This window comes from Tamandua tetradactyla, chromosome 23 (assembly GCF_023851605.1).
Source record: "Tamandua tetradactyla isolate mTamTet1 chromosome 23, mTamTet1.pri, whole genome shotgun sequence".
NCBI lineage: Eukaryota > Metazoa > Chordata > Mammalia > Pilosa > Myrmecophagidae > Tamandua > Tamandua tetradactyla.
The window spans coordinates 53,526,446-53,546,374 of NC_135349.1; the positions used below are offsets into that span (position 1 = coordinate 53,526,446).

At 38.9% G+C, this 19,929-nt stretch overlaps 1 protein-coding gene across 1 annotated transcript in view; it reads left to right on the forward strand.

Moving 5' to 3' along the window:
- The window catches only part of CREBBP (CREB binding lysine acetyltransferase), a 223,232-nt gene that overhangs the window by 167,325 nt on the left and 35,978 nt on the right, over nt 1–19,929 (forward strand). Inside the window, exons 14-19 of the mRNA XM_077141973.1 lie at nt 6,068–6,484; nt 7,767–7,946; nt 9,051–9,240; nt 14,512–14,630; nt 15,711–15,950; nt 16,383–16,471. Of these exons, the coding sequence (XP_076998088.1) occupies nt 6,068–6,484; nt 7,767–7,946; nt 9,051–9,240; nt 14,512–14,630; nt 15,711–15,950; nt 16,383–16,471 (1,235 nt within the window). The remainder of the gene's footprint in view (nt 1–6,067; nt 6,485–7,766; nt 7,947–9,050; nt 9,241–14,511; nt 14,631–15,710; nt 15,951–16,382; nt 16,472–19,929) is intronic.

Here is a 19,929-nt window from a genome sequence, read left to right on the forward strand (position 1 = left end):
GTCATTATCTCGTTGGTTTTTTTGTTTGTTTGTTTAATTGTGGAAACATATATAAATCTTCCCATCTAAATCCCTCCTGAGCAAGCCATTCAGTGGTATTTGTCACATTCACAGTGTTGCAGTGTCCTCTTCACCATCCATTACTAAAAGTTTCCCTTCATCACAAACACAAACCCTACATTCATTATTTTTTAATTTTATGTATTTATTTATTGTGAAAAATAACATATGTACAAAAAAACAATAAATTTCAAAGCACACCACAACAATTAGTTGTAGAATAGATTTCAGAGTAAGTTACAGTACCACAATTTTAGGTTTTCCTTCTAGCTTCTCCAAGACACTAGAGACTAAAATCAATATAATGATTTAGCTGTCATACTCATTTATTAGATCCTATATTTTCTGTTATAACTCCACCTTCTCTATTGATCTTTCTTTCAATCTTTAGAGGTATTTGGGCTAAGCCCAGTCTTACTTTCGCATGTTGGAAGTGGCTGTCAATAAGATAAGATAGGCAAGGGAACTAGCTGATGTTCTGGAAAAGCTGGCCCTTCTGGTTGCTGGACTTGTCTGGCCTAGGAACCATATGGAGGTTTTAGTTTTCTGGAAAGTAATCATAGTATATGGAACCTTTGTGGAATCTCAGATAGAGCCCTAGGTGTTCTTTAGGGTTGGCAGGAATGGTTTTAGTTGGAGTTTAGCAAATCGTGATAAGTAGCAATATCTAGCTGAAACTTGCATAAGAGTAGCTTCCAGAGTAGCCTCTCGACTCTATTTGAATTCTCTCAGCCACTAATAACTTAATAGTTTGTTTTGTTTCTTTTCTCCCATTTGGTCAGGCAGGCATTGTTGATCTCATGGTACCAGGGCCAGGCTCATCCCTGGTATTCATCTCCCACACCATCAGGAAGACTTTCATCCTTGGATGTCATGTCCCATGTAATGAGGGAGGGTAATGATTTCACTTGCAGAGTTGGGCTTAGGGAGAAAGAGGCTACATCAGAGCAACAAAAGAGGTCCTCTGAAAGTAACTCATAGGTATAACCATTTAGGTGAAGCTTCTTTACTACATAAATAAGCTTCACAAGAGCAAGCCTCAAGATCAAGGTCTTGGTCTATTAACTTGGGAGTCCCTAATGTTTGAGACATATGTTTGAGAGTATCAGGAGTTTCCCTCATGGTAAAGTTTAATAGTTCCATATTTTTTCTCCTGTCCCTTGAGCGACTTTGCCAGTAATCTGCACAACATACTCTGGGATTAAGCTATAGAGTTACAAGCCCTCATTCCCATTCTGGGCTCCCTGTGTTTGGATTGTTTAAATGATCTATCCAAATAGGAAGAGTTAGATTATGTGTTATAGAAATAATAGGTTTTAGACAAAATAAACCTCCCTTCCTTTGGTCTCACAGAGTAGGTGAAGTTCTAAAATATAGACAAGGTCCTCTATACCTCTCCCCTGTATTCTGATTTACCTTAGTCTCAACCCATTTGGCTACATTCTTATCTCTGAAGTCTGTTCTCTTTTTCAATTTCTTTAAAACTTGTACCTACATTCATTTTTGGATTAACTCCCCATTGCCTCTCTCCCCCAACCCCTGGTAAACTGTGTTCTCTTTTTTGTCTCTTAAGAGTTTGCATAATCTCTGATTATGTTGCCATAGGACTTAAATTTAATGTCCTAAATCTATAACAACTTTGTTGGCTTTACTACCAACTTAACTTCAACAGCACACATAAACTATGTTCCTGTACCCTCTGTCCCCCGCCTTTATGTAGGTCTTGTTACAAATTACATATTTATACATTATGAGTCCAAAGTTGTTGATGTTTCATTGTAATTTATGCATTTGTCTTTTAGTTCCTATAGAATGTAAAAAGTGAATTTACAAATTAAAAAAATACAGTAGTACTAGTATTTATATTTACCTGTGTCATTATCTTTACCAAAGATCTTTATTTCTTTATGTGGCTTTAGTTATTTGTCTAATATCCTTTCCTTTCAACCTGTAGAACTTCCCTTAACTTTTCTTATATGGCTAGTCTAGTAGTGACAAAGTCCCTCAGCTTTTGTTGATCTGGGGATATTGCAGTCTCTTCCATCATTTTTGAAAGTCAGTTTTTCTGGGTGTAGAATTCTTGGTTGGCAATTTTTTACTTTCAGCACTTTAAAAATATTCTCCTACTCTATTTATGCTTCCATGCTTTCCAGTGAAAAAACTGACACTTAATCTTATTGAGACTCCCTAATATGTGATATATTGTGTCTCTCTTGTGGCTTTCAGAATTCTCTTTTTGGTGTTTGATAGTTTAATTATAATATGGTGCAGCGTGGGTCTATCAGGGTTTATCCTGTTTGGATTTCATTGAATGTTTTGGCTGTGTATGTCATGTCTTTTGTTAAATTTGGGAAAGTTTTAGCCATTATTTCTTTAAATGTTCTCTCTATACCTTTCTCTCTTCTCCTTCCAGGACTCCCACAGTGTGTGTATTGATACACTTGATAGTGTCCCACAGGTTCCTCAGGCTCTGTTCACTTGTCTTTACTCTTCTTGATGTTTCTCAGACTCAATTTCAGTGTCTTATCTTCAAGTTCACCAATTCTTTCTTTTATCAGCTCCAATCTGCTGTTGAATCCCTAAAGGAAATTTTTAACTTCTGTTACTGTGGTCATAACTCTGTTTGGTTCCTTTTCATAATTTCCATCTCTCTACTGCTATTTTTTTATGTGTGTTCATCTGTTCTTTTCCTTTATCTCTTTGAGCATATTTAAGACCTTATTTGCTTTTTTAATTTTTATTTTTTATGTTTTCTTTTTTTCTTTTTTTTTTAAGACCATTTTTTAAAAGTTTTGTCTGGAATGTCCTGGTCTTATCCTCCTCATTGATGGTTTCTAACACTTTACTCACCTTTGCCTTGGCCTTTGCTTCTTCTTTCTTTGTATGTTTTATAATCTTTTGTTGAAATTGAACACTTTGATATCTTAATGTGTTATCACTAGAGTTTAGACTTTGAAGCATCTGTACCTTAGGCTTGTGTCATGCTACTATTATGACAGCTTTCCTTGAATGCCAGGAGCTAACAACTAAAAAAATAGAAGGGAAAAGAAGAGAGTACCTATCTCAGTCCATGAAGTTTGATTTGTGTGAGTGCTTTCCTTCAGGGCTTATCTATATAATGAGTTTAGAAAATAGTTGCAGGCTAAAGTGTAGGAGCCTCCCTGATGCTTCTGCCCCTGTGTCTTGTCTTGGGCATGTATGTGTGGCGCTAGAAACTCCCACATTTACATGGATAGGCATGGCCTCTCTTCCCTGGGAAACAATTTCCTCACATCTGGGCACTGCGTTAGCCAGCAACACCTTGCCCCAGGCAACCACCTGACTGCCCTCCCCACAGCATTCTGTAGTTGCTCAGCGAGCCACTTTCTACATGCAGAGCAAGTTCTGGGATAGCAAGTCCCTCAGGCTAGACATACATGCTCTTAGTATGTGCAAAAGTATTCATCTGCTCCCTCTGGATCTGGACCAGGGATCCACATTGGGAGTGTGGTCCAGGTCCGTACTGAGCTGGTGAGGGTTAGGAAAGGGGACTGCCGGTATGCCATGAGATCCTACTGTTTTTAAGTAGCCTTTTTCTTGATTCAGTGCTCTCCCTGTTACTGCAGTCCTTTAGCTATTTTCTGGATCTTTAAGAAAGATATTTCTGCCAGTTCTTACTGGTTGTTCAAAGCTTCTGAAGGGGGACAGCCCCGAAGCATCTCACAATGCTATCTGGATCAGGGTGGGGCCCTGTCTTTCTGGGTTTTGTTTGCCACTCACGTTCTCGATTTCACATGTGATCCTGAGAGACATTGGGATTAAAAACAGGTTGAGACACCATAAGTACATGGAACCTTGAACAGGGCATGAGATTTCATAGGTTTGTCCGGAGCGGTGTCCTGATAAATCCCAGAGTGATTTGAACAGTGAATTTAAAAAGTATTTACAAAGTCCCCTTGGGGAACGGTGAGAAAGGGGGAAATTTTAATTTCCCCATTTGGAAAATTCCTGATATTCTTACAAGTGGTTTGGACAACCAAATCAATAGGCCGAGCTCTCAGTCTTCAGATTTGTTCATATGAAACTTAGCCCCGCAAAGGATAGACTAAGCCTACGTAAAATTAGGCCTAAGAGTCACCTCCAGAGAACCTCTTTTGTTGCTCAGATGTGGCCTGTCACTCTCTCAGCCAACATGGCAAGCAAACTCACCACCCTACCTCCTCCCTATGTGGGACATCACACCCAAGTGTGTAAACCTTCCTGACAATGTGGGACAGAAATCCTAAAATGAGCTGGGACTCAGCATCAAGAGATTGAGAATACCTTCTTGACCAAAAGGGAAAGAGAGAAATGAGACGAAGTGTTGGTGGCTGAGAGATTTCGAACGAGTCGAGAGGTTATCCTGGAGGTTATTCTTATGCATTAAATAGACCCTTTTTAGTTTAAGGTATATTAGGCTAGAGGGAAGTGCCTGAAACTGTAGAGCTATATTCCAGTAGCCATGTTTCTTGAAGATGAATATATAGTGATACAGCTTTCATAATGTCACTGTGTAATTGTGAATTGTCTGATGCTGCTTTTATCTACGGTGTGGACAGATGAGTAAAAAATATGGGTTAAAAATAAATAATAGGGGGAACGAATGTTAAAATTGAAAATATATGTATTGGGTAGATGGAAATACTAGTGGTCAATGAAAGGGAGGGGTAAGAGGTATGGTATATATGAATTTTTTCTTTTTCTGGAGTGATACAAATGTTCTAAAAAAAATTATGGTGACGAATATACAACTATGTGATGATATGTGAGCCATTAATTGTACACCATATATGAAATATTTGTTTAAGAATGTATGTGCTTGTACGTTGTTTTATCAATTAAAAAAAAAAACAGGTTGAGAAAGACCCCATGAATTCAGTCCTGCTGATTTGTTTGTGTGTCCTGTGGCCTGCCTTTCTCAATTTTGCCCTGTTGAGCCCATGCTGACTGGATCATCTGAGTGGTTCTCTCCTTGTTAAACATGTTTTGTTTTATTTTGTTTTGTTTTGGATGGATGGCCCAGGAATTGAACCTGGGTTAAACATGGTTTTAATTATTCAATCTAAAGCTGAAGAGAAATATTTTGCATTTATTTTGCTTTCTTTCTCTTTTATTATTGTAGTGCATCAAATTGCTCTTGTTTACATAAGTAGATATATTTAAAACAGGTTATATCTTCCCCAAAAGATAAACTCATATTTGAATTTTTTCATATAGCATTATATGAATAAAAGTCATTAAATATGTTAGAGTTACTCATGAAATAATTATTAATTCTTATTTTCCACAACACTTCTTTGTTCCAAAACAGGGGTCAACAAACTTTTTCTGTAAAGGGCCAGATGTGATTATGTTCAGCTCTGTGGGCCATACAGTCTCAGTGTTAACTACTTGGCTCTGTTCTTGTAGTGCAGAAGCAGCCATAGACAGTACATAGTACATAAACCAATGAGCATATGACTGTGTTCAAATAAAACTATTCAGAAAGCAGACAATAAACTGGGTTTGGCTCTTGAGGTATGGTTCACTGACCCCTGTCTGGGGCATTGATTCGAAATTACCTGTAGCACTTTTAAAAATCTGTTTGTTTCTTAGATTGAGAGTCAATGTATTTGAGGTGGGCCCCAGGTGGTCATGGTTTTTTAAAGGTCAGTAAGTAATTTTGGAATGTGCTCAGTTGAAAACCACTGCATTGAAACATTTAAGTGTTTCAGTTATTCATTTTTTAAAAAATACCTTTGTCAGTGGTCTCAACTTCTGGGGTATGTTATGGGGGCATATAGCTAATGTGTTTGTTTAAACCAGAGGCTTTGATGGTTATATAAATCAAAGTATGAGAAACTTCCTTCATGATAACTTTGTTACTATAAAATGCACATTATTATAAGTGTATAGCCTGGTGAATTTTGGATGGAGCACTCCTGTAAACTGGCAAACCTTATCAAGAAACCATGATTTGATTTTCACATGTTCCGTTCTCTCCTATTAGGGACAGGTGCCTAGTGCTGGTCTGCCCAACCCTCTGAACATGCTTGGGCCCCAGGCGAGCCAGCTGCCATGTCCACCAGTAACGCAGTCACCTTTGCACCAGACACCACCTCCTGCTTCCACAGCCGCTGGCATGCCTTCTCTCCAGCACCCGACACCACCTGGGATGACTCCTCCCCAGCCAGCTGCTCCCACCCAGCCATCGACTCCTGTGTCATCTTCAGGGCAGACACCTGCCCCAACTCCTGGCTCTGTGCCCAGTGCCACCCAAACCCAGAGCACCCCTACGGTGCAGGCTGCAGCCCAGGCCCCGGCAGCCCCACAACCTCAAACTCCAGTCCAGCCCCCATCTGTGCCCACCCCTCAGTCATCACAGCAGCAACCGACCTCCGTGCATGCCCAGCCTCCTGGCACACCGGTGAGTATCACTCCTTCTGTGGTTGTTAGGCCGAGATCGTGCAGAAAAAACTTCTCAATAAAAAATTCTAATAGAATGAGGTTGTTGTCAATCTTGTTACAACCCTAGAAACTATCTGTACTCTGATTGAACCATAATGAGCTATGCTTTGTTTCCGATTGGCTCCAAGAGCTATATTGGACAAGACGTAACTTGGAATTATCCTTCCTAAGTAAACGTGATTTCAGGAATCAATAATTATTGTGAAGTCATTCATGAGTCTTATATAAGATTTTTAAAAGCATTTACATCTCTCAAGTTTAAGTAGTTTTTCTCCTGATGTTAGGAAGATTTGGTAAACAAGCTCACATTCCTAATTTTAGGTGGGCTTTGGTCTTGTCTATCAACCTTCTTTTCAAACTAGAGAATACTTTTTTCCCTGAACTGAAATGGCACAGGCTTGCACTTCCTGCGTTTCTGGATGACCCTTTTGCCCCTTCAGATGAAGGTTGGGGCTCTCTCAATCATGGGCTGCTGAGATCGCCCCCTTCTGAACGAGGGCTGGCAGAGGCTAGTCTCTGTCACCTCCTCATGTCTTTCCTGGAAACCTAGGTATCCGTTATTTTATCAGTCTAACTTAGAGCTGCCCCTTCCCCTTCAACACAACTTTATTCTATGGGTACTTAACTTATTTATTTGTAAAATGTCGAAATTGATACCAACGATAACCCCAGGATGGCATTACTGTTTGTATTTCTTCAAAGACAGATGAGCTTATTTATCCTTTCTCCATATTTCTTGCATCTAAATAAGATCCCATTGTGATTTAACATTATCTTGTTCGTTTACTTAACACTCCCTTGAGTAAGACTTTGAAATTTTAAAATTCTGTTAGCAGCTCCAATGTTTGATGTTTGTTTACACCAGTACCACCACCACTGGCCTGTGATTAGAAGGCACGTTTTACATTTCTTTTTCTTTATCAGCACTCTATTCTTCCCTTCATATAGACTATAGATATATAATTCAGCCTTTTGCCAAAGACTTTAATGACTTTATTGTAGGGCATGAATTTAAAATTGGAGATTTTGTGATTGAGGTAGAAAATAATTTTATGTCAAAATTAAGAAAGCTCTGTTCTTTCATCTTTGCATGCTCTGCAGGGAGTAAGTTGTGTTTCTGACTAATGATGAGTTTCCTTACAACTCCGGTTTAGTACTGAGAAATTGTATATTGGATCAGCACCTGTTCAAGATTGTTTACATTGTTTTATTTAAAAGTTAAATGATTTTGATTTCTTCAGCTTTCCCAGGCAGCAGCTAGCATCGATAACAGGGTCCCTACCCCATCCTCGGTGGCCAGTGCTGAAACCAATTCCCAGCAGCCAGGACCCGATGTCCCAGTGCTTGAAATGAAGACAGAGGTCAAGGCTGAGGAGAGCGAGCCCGACCCCAGCGGGTCCAGAGGGGAGCCTCGGTCAGAGGTAGGCACTGCTCCTGGGGAGCAGTGGGCGTTGCCATGTGCAGGAGTACCCAGAGGCCACAGGGAGGACACCACCATGGGGGTCTCTGGGCTCAGTTCCAATGCGCCATTTAATATGGGTTCAAGTTGCAGTGTGTAAGGCCAAGTTAAAAATAGATGAATTCTTTTTAAATATAAAGTGTGGGTTTATTTATTTTTTATTTATTTTGTCAAAACTGATGAACACTAGGTTATATTTTAAATTTTTGAATCATCTAACTCTTTCCTTGCCGTTCTTACTTCACTTATAGCTCTGCAGATACACACTGCAGAAAGAGAGTATTTGTCTACTGACTAACCTTTGGTAGAGGCTGAAAACTGGCACACCATCGGCTGAATCCAGCCTGGTAAATGTGTTTGGCCCACACAGTAATTTAAAGATCAGGAAATTGCACATGAGTCTCTACATTTCTGGCATGTCTTGCAAAATGAGAAGCTGTGTAAGCATCCTCCTCGCATCCCCAGGTTGCAGCAGTCTGAACATGAGCTCCAGCCGTGGCCTTCTGATGGGCATGGGTTCTCCAGCTTGCCAAAATATCCACTGTACCCTCCTGTCTTGTACCATGCCTGCTTTACCTGCCCAACCTCTCTGAACAGTTGGACTTTTGATCCTTTCCCCAATGTTCAGAGAGATTCTTATTCCAAACTAGAAATACCTATAAGCAAAAAATACTGAGCAGGTGATAGGATGTTCATGTGCGTGTGTGGCTTTTTCTAAGCACTCTCACATGTAAAAATTTTTAATTAGGATTGTAATTATATTGGTACTGTATTAAAGAGGCTCAGCTGACACCAAATGTTTCATTCCTGCTTCTAGGAGAAGCAGGCTAGGGGAAGGTTTTAACAAGCCCATATAGATTTTTGTTTTGTTTTGTTTTGTTTTGTTTTGGCATGGGCAGGTACCGGCAATCGAACCCAGGCCTCTGGCATGGAAGGCAAGAACTCTGCCACTGCGCCACCATTGCCTGCTCCTGTATAGATTTTTAAGAATCTTTCAGTAAGGCTGAATTGGAATAAAGCACTTTGATGGTCATATGTCATTGTCTATAATTTTGTTTCTGTTAAGATGATGGAGGAGGACTTACAAGGATCTTCCCAAGTTAAAGAAGAAACAGATACAACAGAGCAGAAATCAGAACCTATGGAAGTGGATGAAAAGAAACCCGAAGTAAAAGTAGAAGCTAAAGAGGAAGAAGAGAGTAGTGCTAATGGTACAGCCTCTCAGTCAACCTCTCCTTCGCAGCCACGCAAAAAAAGTAGGTCCTTATTAACCTTTTTTATTGTGCTGTTTTTCTACTGTAGAGTGATCTGACAGCCACACGAAGGATTAAAAGTCAGTGCAGGACCATAATCTTATCTCCCCTTTTATCTTTCTTGCCCGCCGTTCTCCAAGTTTTATCCCTTTAGAAATTGTAACAATGAGCCTGGACTCCAACCCTGAGAACCAGAAGGTTTTATGGTATGTGTGAGAAATGAGCTGATTTTCTCTGGGCGGAGCACATAGTGCAGAGGTGCTTCTGAGATGCTATGGGCCAGTAAAGCTGAATAGAAATTTGCATACCCAGGGCCTTGAGCAGCAGGCTAAGGCGTTTGGACTTTACTTGGCAAATATAAAGAACCATTGAAGGATTTTGAGTAGGAAAATAACTAAGAAAGCTATGATTTTAGGAAAATTATAATGGTAGCACTCTGAAGGTTATAGGATACTGCTAACCCAGTTTGGAAGCTTATGTTAGTCCAAGAAGGAAGGGTGAGTGCCCAAAGTATGGTGGTGGTAGAGGGAGGGATAGGGAGGAAGAAGGAATTAACAACCAACAGTAGGAAAGGGGGGTGTGTGGGGTGAGTCAGCCTTGCACTAGATGTTGGATGGAACCCATTTGAGATGTGTCAAAAGTACCAGGGTGTCGGAAAATGTTGTGTGACCTTTGGATATATGAGACAGAGACTCTAGAGGTTTGGGGTGGCAGGTGATATGTTTGGGAATATGAAGAGGAGTGTTCAAGTCTGACATTGTACAGCTTTGTAACTGGCAGGGACCCTGGGGATCACATAGTGCAGCAGTTTATACTCTAATTAATGGAAAGCACCACAGGGTTGTTGCTTATCTGGATTATCTATTGCTATTTTATATATTAGAAATTAAAACTAAGAAATTAAAAAATTGTTAATTCTTTTTAAAAGAACAGTAACTGTATTACGTGGTACCCATAAATAATGTTCTGAGGGAATATTTTCCTAAACAAAAATATTTAGTGAGAACAGTGGCGTTGTTTTACACTTGCACCTCTCTTGAGTTAAGGGAGCACAGCAGAAGTCTCGCGTCTGCTTCTGCATCTCTCTGTTGTGTGATACATGTTTCGGTTTGAAGTACATGAAGGAAGTCCAACCTCACACAGGCAAGTACTTGGAATAGGAATGAGTGCTTCCGTGACCTTTTCAGGTCATTGTGCATATTCTTCTTTGGTACTACACCAAAGCTCCACAAATGGTGGTTGGTTGGTTTGTTTTTACACTGAAACAGGTAAATTTCATTGTATGTGAAGTACATCTCAATAAATATAAAAATTTTTAAATATAAAAATTTTTAAAAGGTAATGTCGATTAAAATGTGTGTTATTGCCAAAAGCAACAAAATATTTGGCTTCCAGTAGCCTTGTATATGGCATTTAACTATCTTTGAGTGAAAGTGTGATTTGGTGAGTCACTGCTCACCACTTTCTTGGCACCTAACCACTCCACTGTTTATAAAGCCTAGAGAAGTAGAAAAAATACTTGAATTGAATTGACAGCATTTGTCTAAAATTTCTGACATAAAATCAGAATCTGACATAAAATCAGCACCCCTGTAATCAGTGGCAACCAAAAAATAACATATTTCATTAAATGATCTGAGACCTCTGGTAATTTCAACTACTTGTTATTCTGTTTGTCTTTCTGTAACTTGGAAGTAGCAAACAGATTTAGTTAGATTTTCAAATGCACTATCATATGCTTGATTCATAGGTGAATGTTACCCTAAAAATGGCAGCTTTTGAAAATATATATCAAACGCATGTTCTGTACCACTTTTCCGTTTGGATATCTAACAAGCATCTAAAACTTACTTGGTCTAAGACAGAATTTCCTTATTTCCTCCTAAAATCTTAGTAAGTTTTCTTGAGTCAATGAAATGGTGGGTTCTTAAAGGTTCATTCTACAGTGTAGAATCTGATCTCGTAGCCGTGAACTTTTCATACTCTCTTGTGTTAGAATTCACTAGTCTGCCTAGTTCGAATGTCTTCTACCATTGCATGATGTATTGTAATGCCATCCATTGGTCACCTGGAAAATACTGGTCCACTGAGTTATGCACATCTTCCATATGTTGACAGTCTTCATCATACAGTATTACAAACAGCAACAAAAAAAAAAAAAAACCATCACATTTGTTATTATCACCATCATTCACTTCAGAAAAACTCTTGTATGTTTTGGGAAGCTATCAACTTCGTGGGAGTCGATACAAGTTTTCCACATTTCTAAATTTTTTTTGAAAGCCCTCATTTCATCATTGGCAACTGTTGGTTGCATTCCTTCTTTGTTCATGTTCAAGAAAATGTCTGCCAAATAGCCAGATGTGAATTACCATCGTTGGCCTGTCCAGCTTTCTTTTAAGTTTTCTCATGATCTGTGAACACAGCAGTTTAGGTTTCAACTCCAACAGTCACACCAGTGCGTTTTTCTCAAGACAAGCACTGGCTGCAGGATAAATACTTTAAACTTCCCATATCTTCATACAGGATTAAAAGGTGTATAACTAACAGTACGGATGTAATTAAAAAACTATTTTTACTGCTTCCTCAAGGCTATTCTTAGGTGCAGCTGCCATTTTTTCCCTGTGAGTGCCCAGCTGCGGTGAAGAATGGAGTGATCACTAAGTGGAATTTTGTGCCACTTCCTTGATTTTGCTAAGACACCAGTGAGTTTGCCCACCATTACATATACCCAATTGATGCAGCACAGTGAAAAAGGCAAATAATGACTTAGTATTATTATGAAAATAGCTTTTGTATAATGGAAGTAATTTTGATCTCACATGACCCTAAAAAGGGTCCTAGGGCAGAGCTAAAACAGAAATGTTTTATCTCTTTCCGTTTTGGCATCCACGAGCTGCATGGGTATTGAACACTTGAAATGAGACTAGTCATTGAGAAATTCAATTTTAATTTTACTTACTATAGATTAATTTAAGTCTAAATAGCAACATGTGGGCAATGCGATGGTGGCTCAGTGACAGAATTCTCCCCTGCCATGCCAGAGACCCAGGGTCAATTCCCGGTGCCTGCCCATGCCACACACACAAAAAGAAATAGCAATATGTGGCAGGTGATTACCATGTTAGCACAAGGCACACAGGCCACATTTTGAGAACTGCTGTCCTAGTACAGCATCCTTATTTGGTGGAGGAGTTTCTGAAGCCAGAGAAGTGAAATGATTTGCTGCATAGTACACCAAACTAATCCGTAGCAGAGAATTTGATTCAAAATACAACTTCTGACTTCTACTTTACCTCCTTTTGTGTCCTTAGCATTGGTTTTAAACAGATGGCCAATTTACTTTTTGTTCAAAAGATGACCACAGTAGGGAGATGAAGGCGTCTGGAGCAGAGGCTGGCAGGTTTTCTGTAAAGAGCCAGATTATAAATATTTGAAGGTAATTGTAACAGTCCTGTTACAATTACCCAGCTTTGCTGTTGTGGTGCAAAAGCAACAATAGACAATATATATATATATATATTTTTCACATGGGCAGGCACCGGCAATCGAACCCAGGTTCTCTGGCATGGCAGGCAAGCATTCTTGCCTGCTGAGCCACCGTGGCCCATTAGACAATATTTAAATGATTGAATGTGGCCAGATGCCAAATAAAACTTTAATTTTTGGAGATTAAATTTGAATTTCATGTAATTTTCACATGTCATGAAAATAGTATTCTTTCCCTTTTAAAATCTATTCCCATTTAAAAATCTAATAGCCATTCTTATCTTGCAGGCTATACAAAAGCAGGCAGCAGGCCAGAGTTGGCATGTGGGTCACAGTTTTTCAACCCCTGGTCTAGAGGAATGAAAAAGCATTTGATTAACAAATAATACTAAATACTACTTCATCTTTGAGGACAGCAAGACTAGAAGAAGAGTTAATAGCAAGGGTGTTTTTGTGGGTTCCATGAGGATGCTGGAGATCAGACTTGCACACTCAGTCTTTTGCACTTTTGAGCACCTGGAGAACGTCTACTTGGGAAATGTTGTGTAGGGTATTCCCCAAGCTTACCCTAACCTTGGAAAAGCAGCTAGGTGTCCTGGAGAGGAGGGACCCCTTATGTAGAAGGGAGTCAGGAGGCCTGCTCTAACCTGGCTCTAATGGGAAACTCAGCACCACCATTTTTCATCTCTGAATTGAGGATGTTAAGTTGGATTTCTCCTATAACTTTTAACCTTTACTTTACCCTAACAGAAATCAGGTGTTACCATCCACAATTAGTCCCCTGACAAATGTGATGATGGGCAAAAATGGCACTCCCTATTTCTATAGTGAATTTTTATGAGTATTTAAATCTGATTGCTAAAATACAGTTGGGCCTGTATCTATTGTAGAAAATCTTTTCAAGATAGAAAAAACACAAAGAAGAAAAGCTTGTATTACCTACAATCTACATCATTGGAACTACTATGACTTATTAACCTCCAGTTATTTTTTATGTGAGGGTGTATACAAGCTAACTGGGGTCGTCACACACTTCTCAATAACTAACCTGCCTTGTACACGCAAAGGTTTACTGTGCACATCTTCAACCCTATCATTTAAAGTCATTTGGTTTTTGGCAAATGCATCTGAAAACCACTGTTTATTCTTGTATTATTGGTAACAACAGAAAATTTAATAGGAAGTGGAATGATGTAGGAGTTGGAGAAATTAACATTGGCAAGGGTGAGAGAGAATAGTACAGAATTTGGGAGGAGGAGGAGAATACTCATTTTCATAGCTTCACTATTATTTATGCATTTGTTTGTGATACTGTAATAAAATAAAACATTCATTTTATGTGCTCTGAATTGAATTCAGCCTAAAGACAGAAGAATTTAATCAGGAGATCTTTTAATTTAAGGTCCCTTCCAGTGCAATGTCTTTATATACTACCTGCTTTGACCCACAAAGCAGATTTGAAAACTGGCTTCATCTTGTAGTCCAACAAACTTTTTTGACACTGGAAACTCTTTCACTGAAGAAGCAGACTTGTATTCAATGTTGTATTTTGCCTTGTGACCTGAGAGCAATTTTTTAAAATTATGATACTGTGTTTTCAGAAGCTCTGAATTGTAGCTTTAGAATGCCCATTGGCTTTCATGATGAATGAAAGTTCATAAAGTGCCTTGGAACCTTAATGATTACAGAGAGATTTGGACCCTTTCAGAAGCAGCCTGGGCTTCTATTTTAAAGGTGATGGTGAAAAGTCTCAGAGCAGCTTTTCCCAATGTTCTCTAATTGCAGTCTTTAAACCAGAAGAGTTACGCCAGGCTCTTATGCCAACCCTGGAAGCACTGTATCGACAGGATCCAGAATCCTTACCTTTTCGGCAGCCTGTTGATCCCCAGCTCCTTGGAATTCCAGTAAGTTAATATCATAAAGTGTATCATAACTTTTCCATTGTCATTAAGTATCCATTGTTTTTATCTCTTAAAATTGGGTAAAATGAGCCCCTTGCTTGCTTTTGACCATATTTCTCCTAATAAAATGCCATTTTTCTATCAAAACAATAATGTAACTTTCTGTTATTCATTATAATGTTTGTTTAATTTAATCTTCAATGTGTTCTGTCGAACCTTGGAGTCCTTGGGAGAAGGTGGACACCTTCCTGATCCTACCTCGTGTCCGCCAGTGCCCAGCCTCTGTAGCCTCCCTTTATGTGTGGTGATTTTATGTAAGACTCTGTCTAAAAGAATGGTTTACAGAATTGATAAGCGTCAGTTATAAAATACAAGGCATCTAACTGTGATATCCCTGTGTAGTCGTGCAAGGGCCATGGTGACCCAACAGATGCTGTTTTGTTAGTAGTTATTGTTTTGGTTTTCTTTATGTTTTTGCCTTGGAGTTTTATTTTGCTTGCTCAGACCAAGAGTGAATTTCTAGAAAAACACATTGTCTGATAATTGTGTTAACCCCTTTAATCTGATAGATTAAAATCCTTATTTTAAAAATTTTCATTAGGGCGGGCCACAGTGGCTCAGCAGGTAAGAATGCTTGCCTGCCAAGCCCGAGGACCCGGGTTCATTTCCCGGTGCCTGCCCATGTAAAAAAAATAAATAAAAATAAAAAATAAAAATTTTCATTAAACAAGTCCTTTAATATCCTTTATTTTTACTCTTGTTTTGCCTTTGAAATAATTTGATAGCATTTTAGAATATTAATTACCATTTCAGAAAGTAAAATCAGGAAGATCAGAGGGGATTTTCTTTTCAATTCCCTTTTTTTACTATTGGGAACAGATGTTCTGGTACCTTCTATTTCTATTTCATTTTACTGTTTTCAAAAATAAAGCTGGCGCATACTGGAGACCTGGGTTTGATTCCCAGTGCCTGCTCATGCAAAAAAGTAAAGATGGTGAAAATAATAAGAATTAAAAAAATAATAAAGATGGTTATTGTAACTTGGGGGAATCCACTAGACTAAGAGACCATTTTGTTTCTAAGGATTATTTTGACATTGTGAAGAATCCTATGGACCTTTCCACCATCAAGCGGAAGCTGGATACAGGGCAGTACCAAGAACCCTGGCAATATGTGGACGACATCTGGCTCATGTTTAACAATGCCTGGCTCTATAATCGGAAGACGTCTCGGGTCTATAAGTTTTGCAGTAAACTTGCAGAGGTCTTTGAACAAGAAATTGACCCTGTTATGCAGTCCCTTGGCTATTGCTGTGGACGCAAGGTACAGTTTTAGTTTCTTCTGGAAAATGAACTTGCCTGGTTAATCCAGCCATAAAAGATACTTTAATGGACTAATAGATGCAACATTTTGATGGTAACTGTGTGCTGGGAAGTACCCAGATAATGTCTAGAATTTTGTAAGACAGTTGATTGCCTGAAGCTGTGTAATGGACATCTAAGCTAGAGGTGTTTATTGAAAGAGGCCTTGGGTTAAGTGTCTCTGTGCCCATTTCGTCTATTGAAAAATGTCTTTTAGATCCCACTCTGCACTAATTCTGGTGTATTTTATCCCAAAATGCTTTAACTGTGGAAATTGTTAGAAAATTGTTATACATATAATTTACTAGCTGAATCAAACTGTCCCTAGTGAACTAGAACACTCCATGAAGGTAAATGGGATAGCTCTTTAGTACTTTTTCCCTTTGTTTTGCAGTATGAGTTTTCCCCGCAGACTTTGTGCTGCTATGGGAAGCAGCTGTGTACAATTCCTCGTGATGCTGCCTACTACAGCTATCAGAATAGGTAAGCATTGAGCAGTTTCTTAAGTTAAGTCTCAGTAAGGCATGCTTCTCTGTTTATGGCCTGAATATGTTATTTCTTTCCTGAAATTGACACAGCGTAAGGTGCCCCAATTTCAGTGCTTTTCGGTCATTCAAGTAGGCCTACAGTCTTTTTATTTTAGGCATAATTTTATATTATAAAAGTTCAAGCTTAAAATGACTTGCCGTACTACTTGACTTAGATGTGTTCTTTCTTAAGCCACGGTTTTTCTGAAATATAATCATATAAGCAAGAGTTTGAAGTTAATAGTAACCAGTGAAAGTTGGCTTGGCTTCTTTGAGATATTCATGGAGTAGACAGTTGTTATTTACTATTGTGCTTGCAGGTACTTGTCTAGATAATTTATCCTACTTTGTCTAACAGGAAGACTTGCATTAGTGCTGCTTTATAAAAATGCCTGTGGTATTTTTTGTTTGTTTCTTTTCTTTTCTTTTCTTTTAAATACAATACAGAATGAGGTCTGGTGTTTATATTGCATTAAAAAATAACTCTTCTAATAGAAGATGGCTGTTTCAGGGTTTTATGTGTGGTAGATATGCTTGAGAAATATTTGCCACTTTTTTGGAATGTGAAAAGGCTAAAGAATAGATCTCCTTTCTTAACTAAAGGGAAAATTAAAATACTTTTTGTTGTCAATTCCCTCCACAAACTACAACTTCTGTAGTTTTGTGGTTGTTTTGAATATTGAGCTTCTTTGAATCTGTTGCTTTATGTGGCCACTGTTGCCAGAGTACGATAGCATTCTGCTTGGAAGCACAAATTGTGAACCTCAGTCAAATGCAGTATCATTGCCTCTGTTTTATGATCCAGCACCTAGATTCCTTTTTTTTTTTTTAGGCCTGGGGGTAGGTTTGTGAGGGGAGCTCCATGACTATTCTTTGTCTTTAAATTTAGTATTGAATTGAATGTCAGCATTATTAGGGTTTGGATATTTGATATTTTGATCTTGTTTGGTTATAGGGATTACACATGTTCTATTATTTCAAAGGAGATAGAGGGCTATTGTTATTTGAGCAAAGGTACATGTACTGACCTGGATAATTTGGAATTTTGAGATTATTTTTCCTCCAATTATCAGATTACTCTAATAGTCTTTTTAAATCTAATCATGTTCACGATAACCCCATCAGAATCATATTTTTTTTTTAAAAAACTTTTGGCACTAAAGTGTCTTGAAGCCTCACTGGCCCACTTATTCATAGTTCTGTTCAATACAGTGAAATATGAGGGTGTTGTGAAGGGAAAAAGGTAAACATCCCCAGAAAGGCCTCTGTACTGAGCTCAGTTCATGCAACTGTCCTATTGAAAATATTTTAACATTTGGAGTTTAGTTTCTGTCTTAATTTCCCTTTCCTTCAATAGAAGCATTTTAGGACAATGTTTGAAATTACACCACTGCCCCTTTGTAATGGAATCTCTCCAGCGTTCAAAGTGTGACAAAGTGTTTTTCTGGAAGTTGTGGCCCAGTTCCTCCATTTACTGTTTTAGCCCGTGACCTTGAGCACTTCTCTCAGTGTATCAAGTATTTTCTTGCTCCACGATATGGGTGCAGTCACGCCTTCACTGATCATCTCCTGTTGTCAGTCTCCAATGAATTAATGAATAGGAAGGCACTTTTAAAAGCTGTTATATGCCAAACAAAATGAAGTTGTCATAGAATTTTTTTTTTCACGGGCGGGCACTGGGAATCAAACCCGGGTCTCTGGCATGGCAGGCAAGAATTCTGCCACTGAGCCACTGTCACACCACCCTGTCATAGAATTTTAAAAGAGCAGGTTAAAATGTAACTATATTCTGAAAAATGCCATTCATGCTCCTGGGTTGCCCAACCCAGTTTTGGCCTAGAAGGAAGAAAGGTGGCAGACTGGCTTGATGTTGCTGTCTAAAGGCTACCTGTAGGTTCACAGGCTATTCTGCAGTGTTTGGGCCTTTGCGTTGTTCCTGGATACTGGGGGACCCTGACTTTGCTGATGTGCCCAGACTTGGGCTGTCTCTAAGTCAAATAGAATCAGGCTGCACAGTCACTGCCTTGGAGGGTGGTCATTGGTGTCCAGTTTTATTTTTATATAGCGCTTCATTTTAAGTGACAGTAGTGTATTTTTCTTACGAGTGGAAATGCAAGTAAAGGAGTCCTGTTTTTTTTTTTAATGATATGTTTTAAAAGCATCGGCATATGGCTCCTGAGCTGACTCACCAGGTGTGCTCTCTGGAAGAGTGGTGTGCCTGGGAGATTAGCATGGTGAATTCTGACTAGTTATACAACGGACGCTCTAGTTGCTCACATTTTATTCTCAAATTTGGCTGTGAGCATTATAGTGTTCTTAAAAATGATTAGGCACTCATAGTCCCCAACTGTTTGGGCACCTAGAAGAATAGAAAATCCTACAGACCACTTAAACAAGTGAAACTCTGATATGTAATCTGATATATAAACTAATGTATGCTGACATTTTCACTTGTTTCTGTATTTCTGAAAATTTGAGTGACTTGTTCAGTAGATTTTCTAGTTATCTATAGATATTAGATATATATTATCTATACATACCAGTTGTTCTGTACTGATAAAGTACTTAAAACAATCTGCATTTGAAAACTTACTCCATACATTAAATTACCCTTAAAAATAAACTATACAGTTACATTGTACTAACTTTAGATACCGAGATGTGAATCATCATTGGATTATGTCAAGTATTTCCCCTTTGCAGTTCCATATTCATCAAACTGCTTTCTTAAAACAAGGTGGAATGTCTTCGAGGCTCTTGGGATTTAAGGGTGAATTTCTGCACCTTTACGTATTTCCAGAGTGAATACAGTTTGTGCTAGGTGGTAAGATGGGGGCAGTCTAGCATCTGCATCGATTCCAGGGTTGCCACACTGATGTGACTAGATGAGCAACCTTTACCTTCTCCGTGCCGCCTTCATCTCTTTCAGAAGGGCAATGCAGTGAGGCCTGGCACACTCCTCTCCCCTTCTGAGATAGAAACAGCATTGCTTTGGGAAGGGCCATAGACTAAATTAACTCTCTCCCTCCCAGGATTCTTGATCCTGAGAGTCTCTGGGTTAGGGGAATTGATTACCAGTACAGAAAATTGAGGGGCTAACCTTCACCCCTCCACTGGGAAGTGATGGGTTTATGATTCTTGCTTCCTAGGTGTTGTAGAGCTTAACATCCTGTCTGAATGAAAGCAAAGAGTTTGCCCAGTGTTTTAAAACCATTTAGACTCACCTGTAATTAGTGTGGCAATTTCGATTCAAAATGTGGCAGGCAGTCGTTTTTTAGCTAGCCTACAGTGGCAGTGTTTGATCATACAATGAACTGGAACACTCAATTCCTGGTTTTGTTTTTAAATGGGAGAAACTTGTCACTTGAGAGTTATCTTTTTTTCAAACGGTTCTGGATTCTGGTTGCCCCTTGA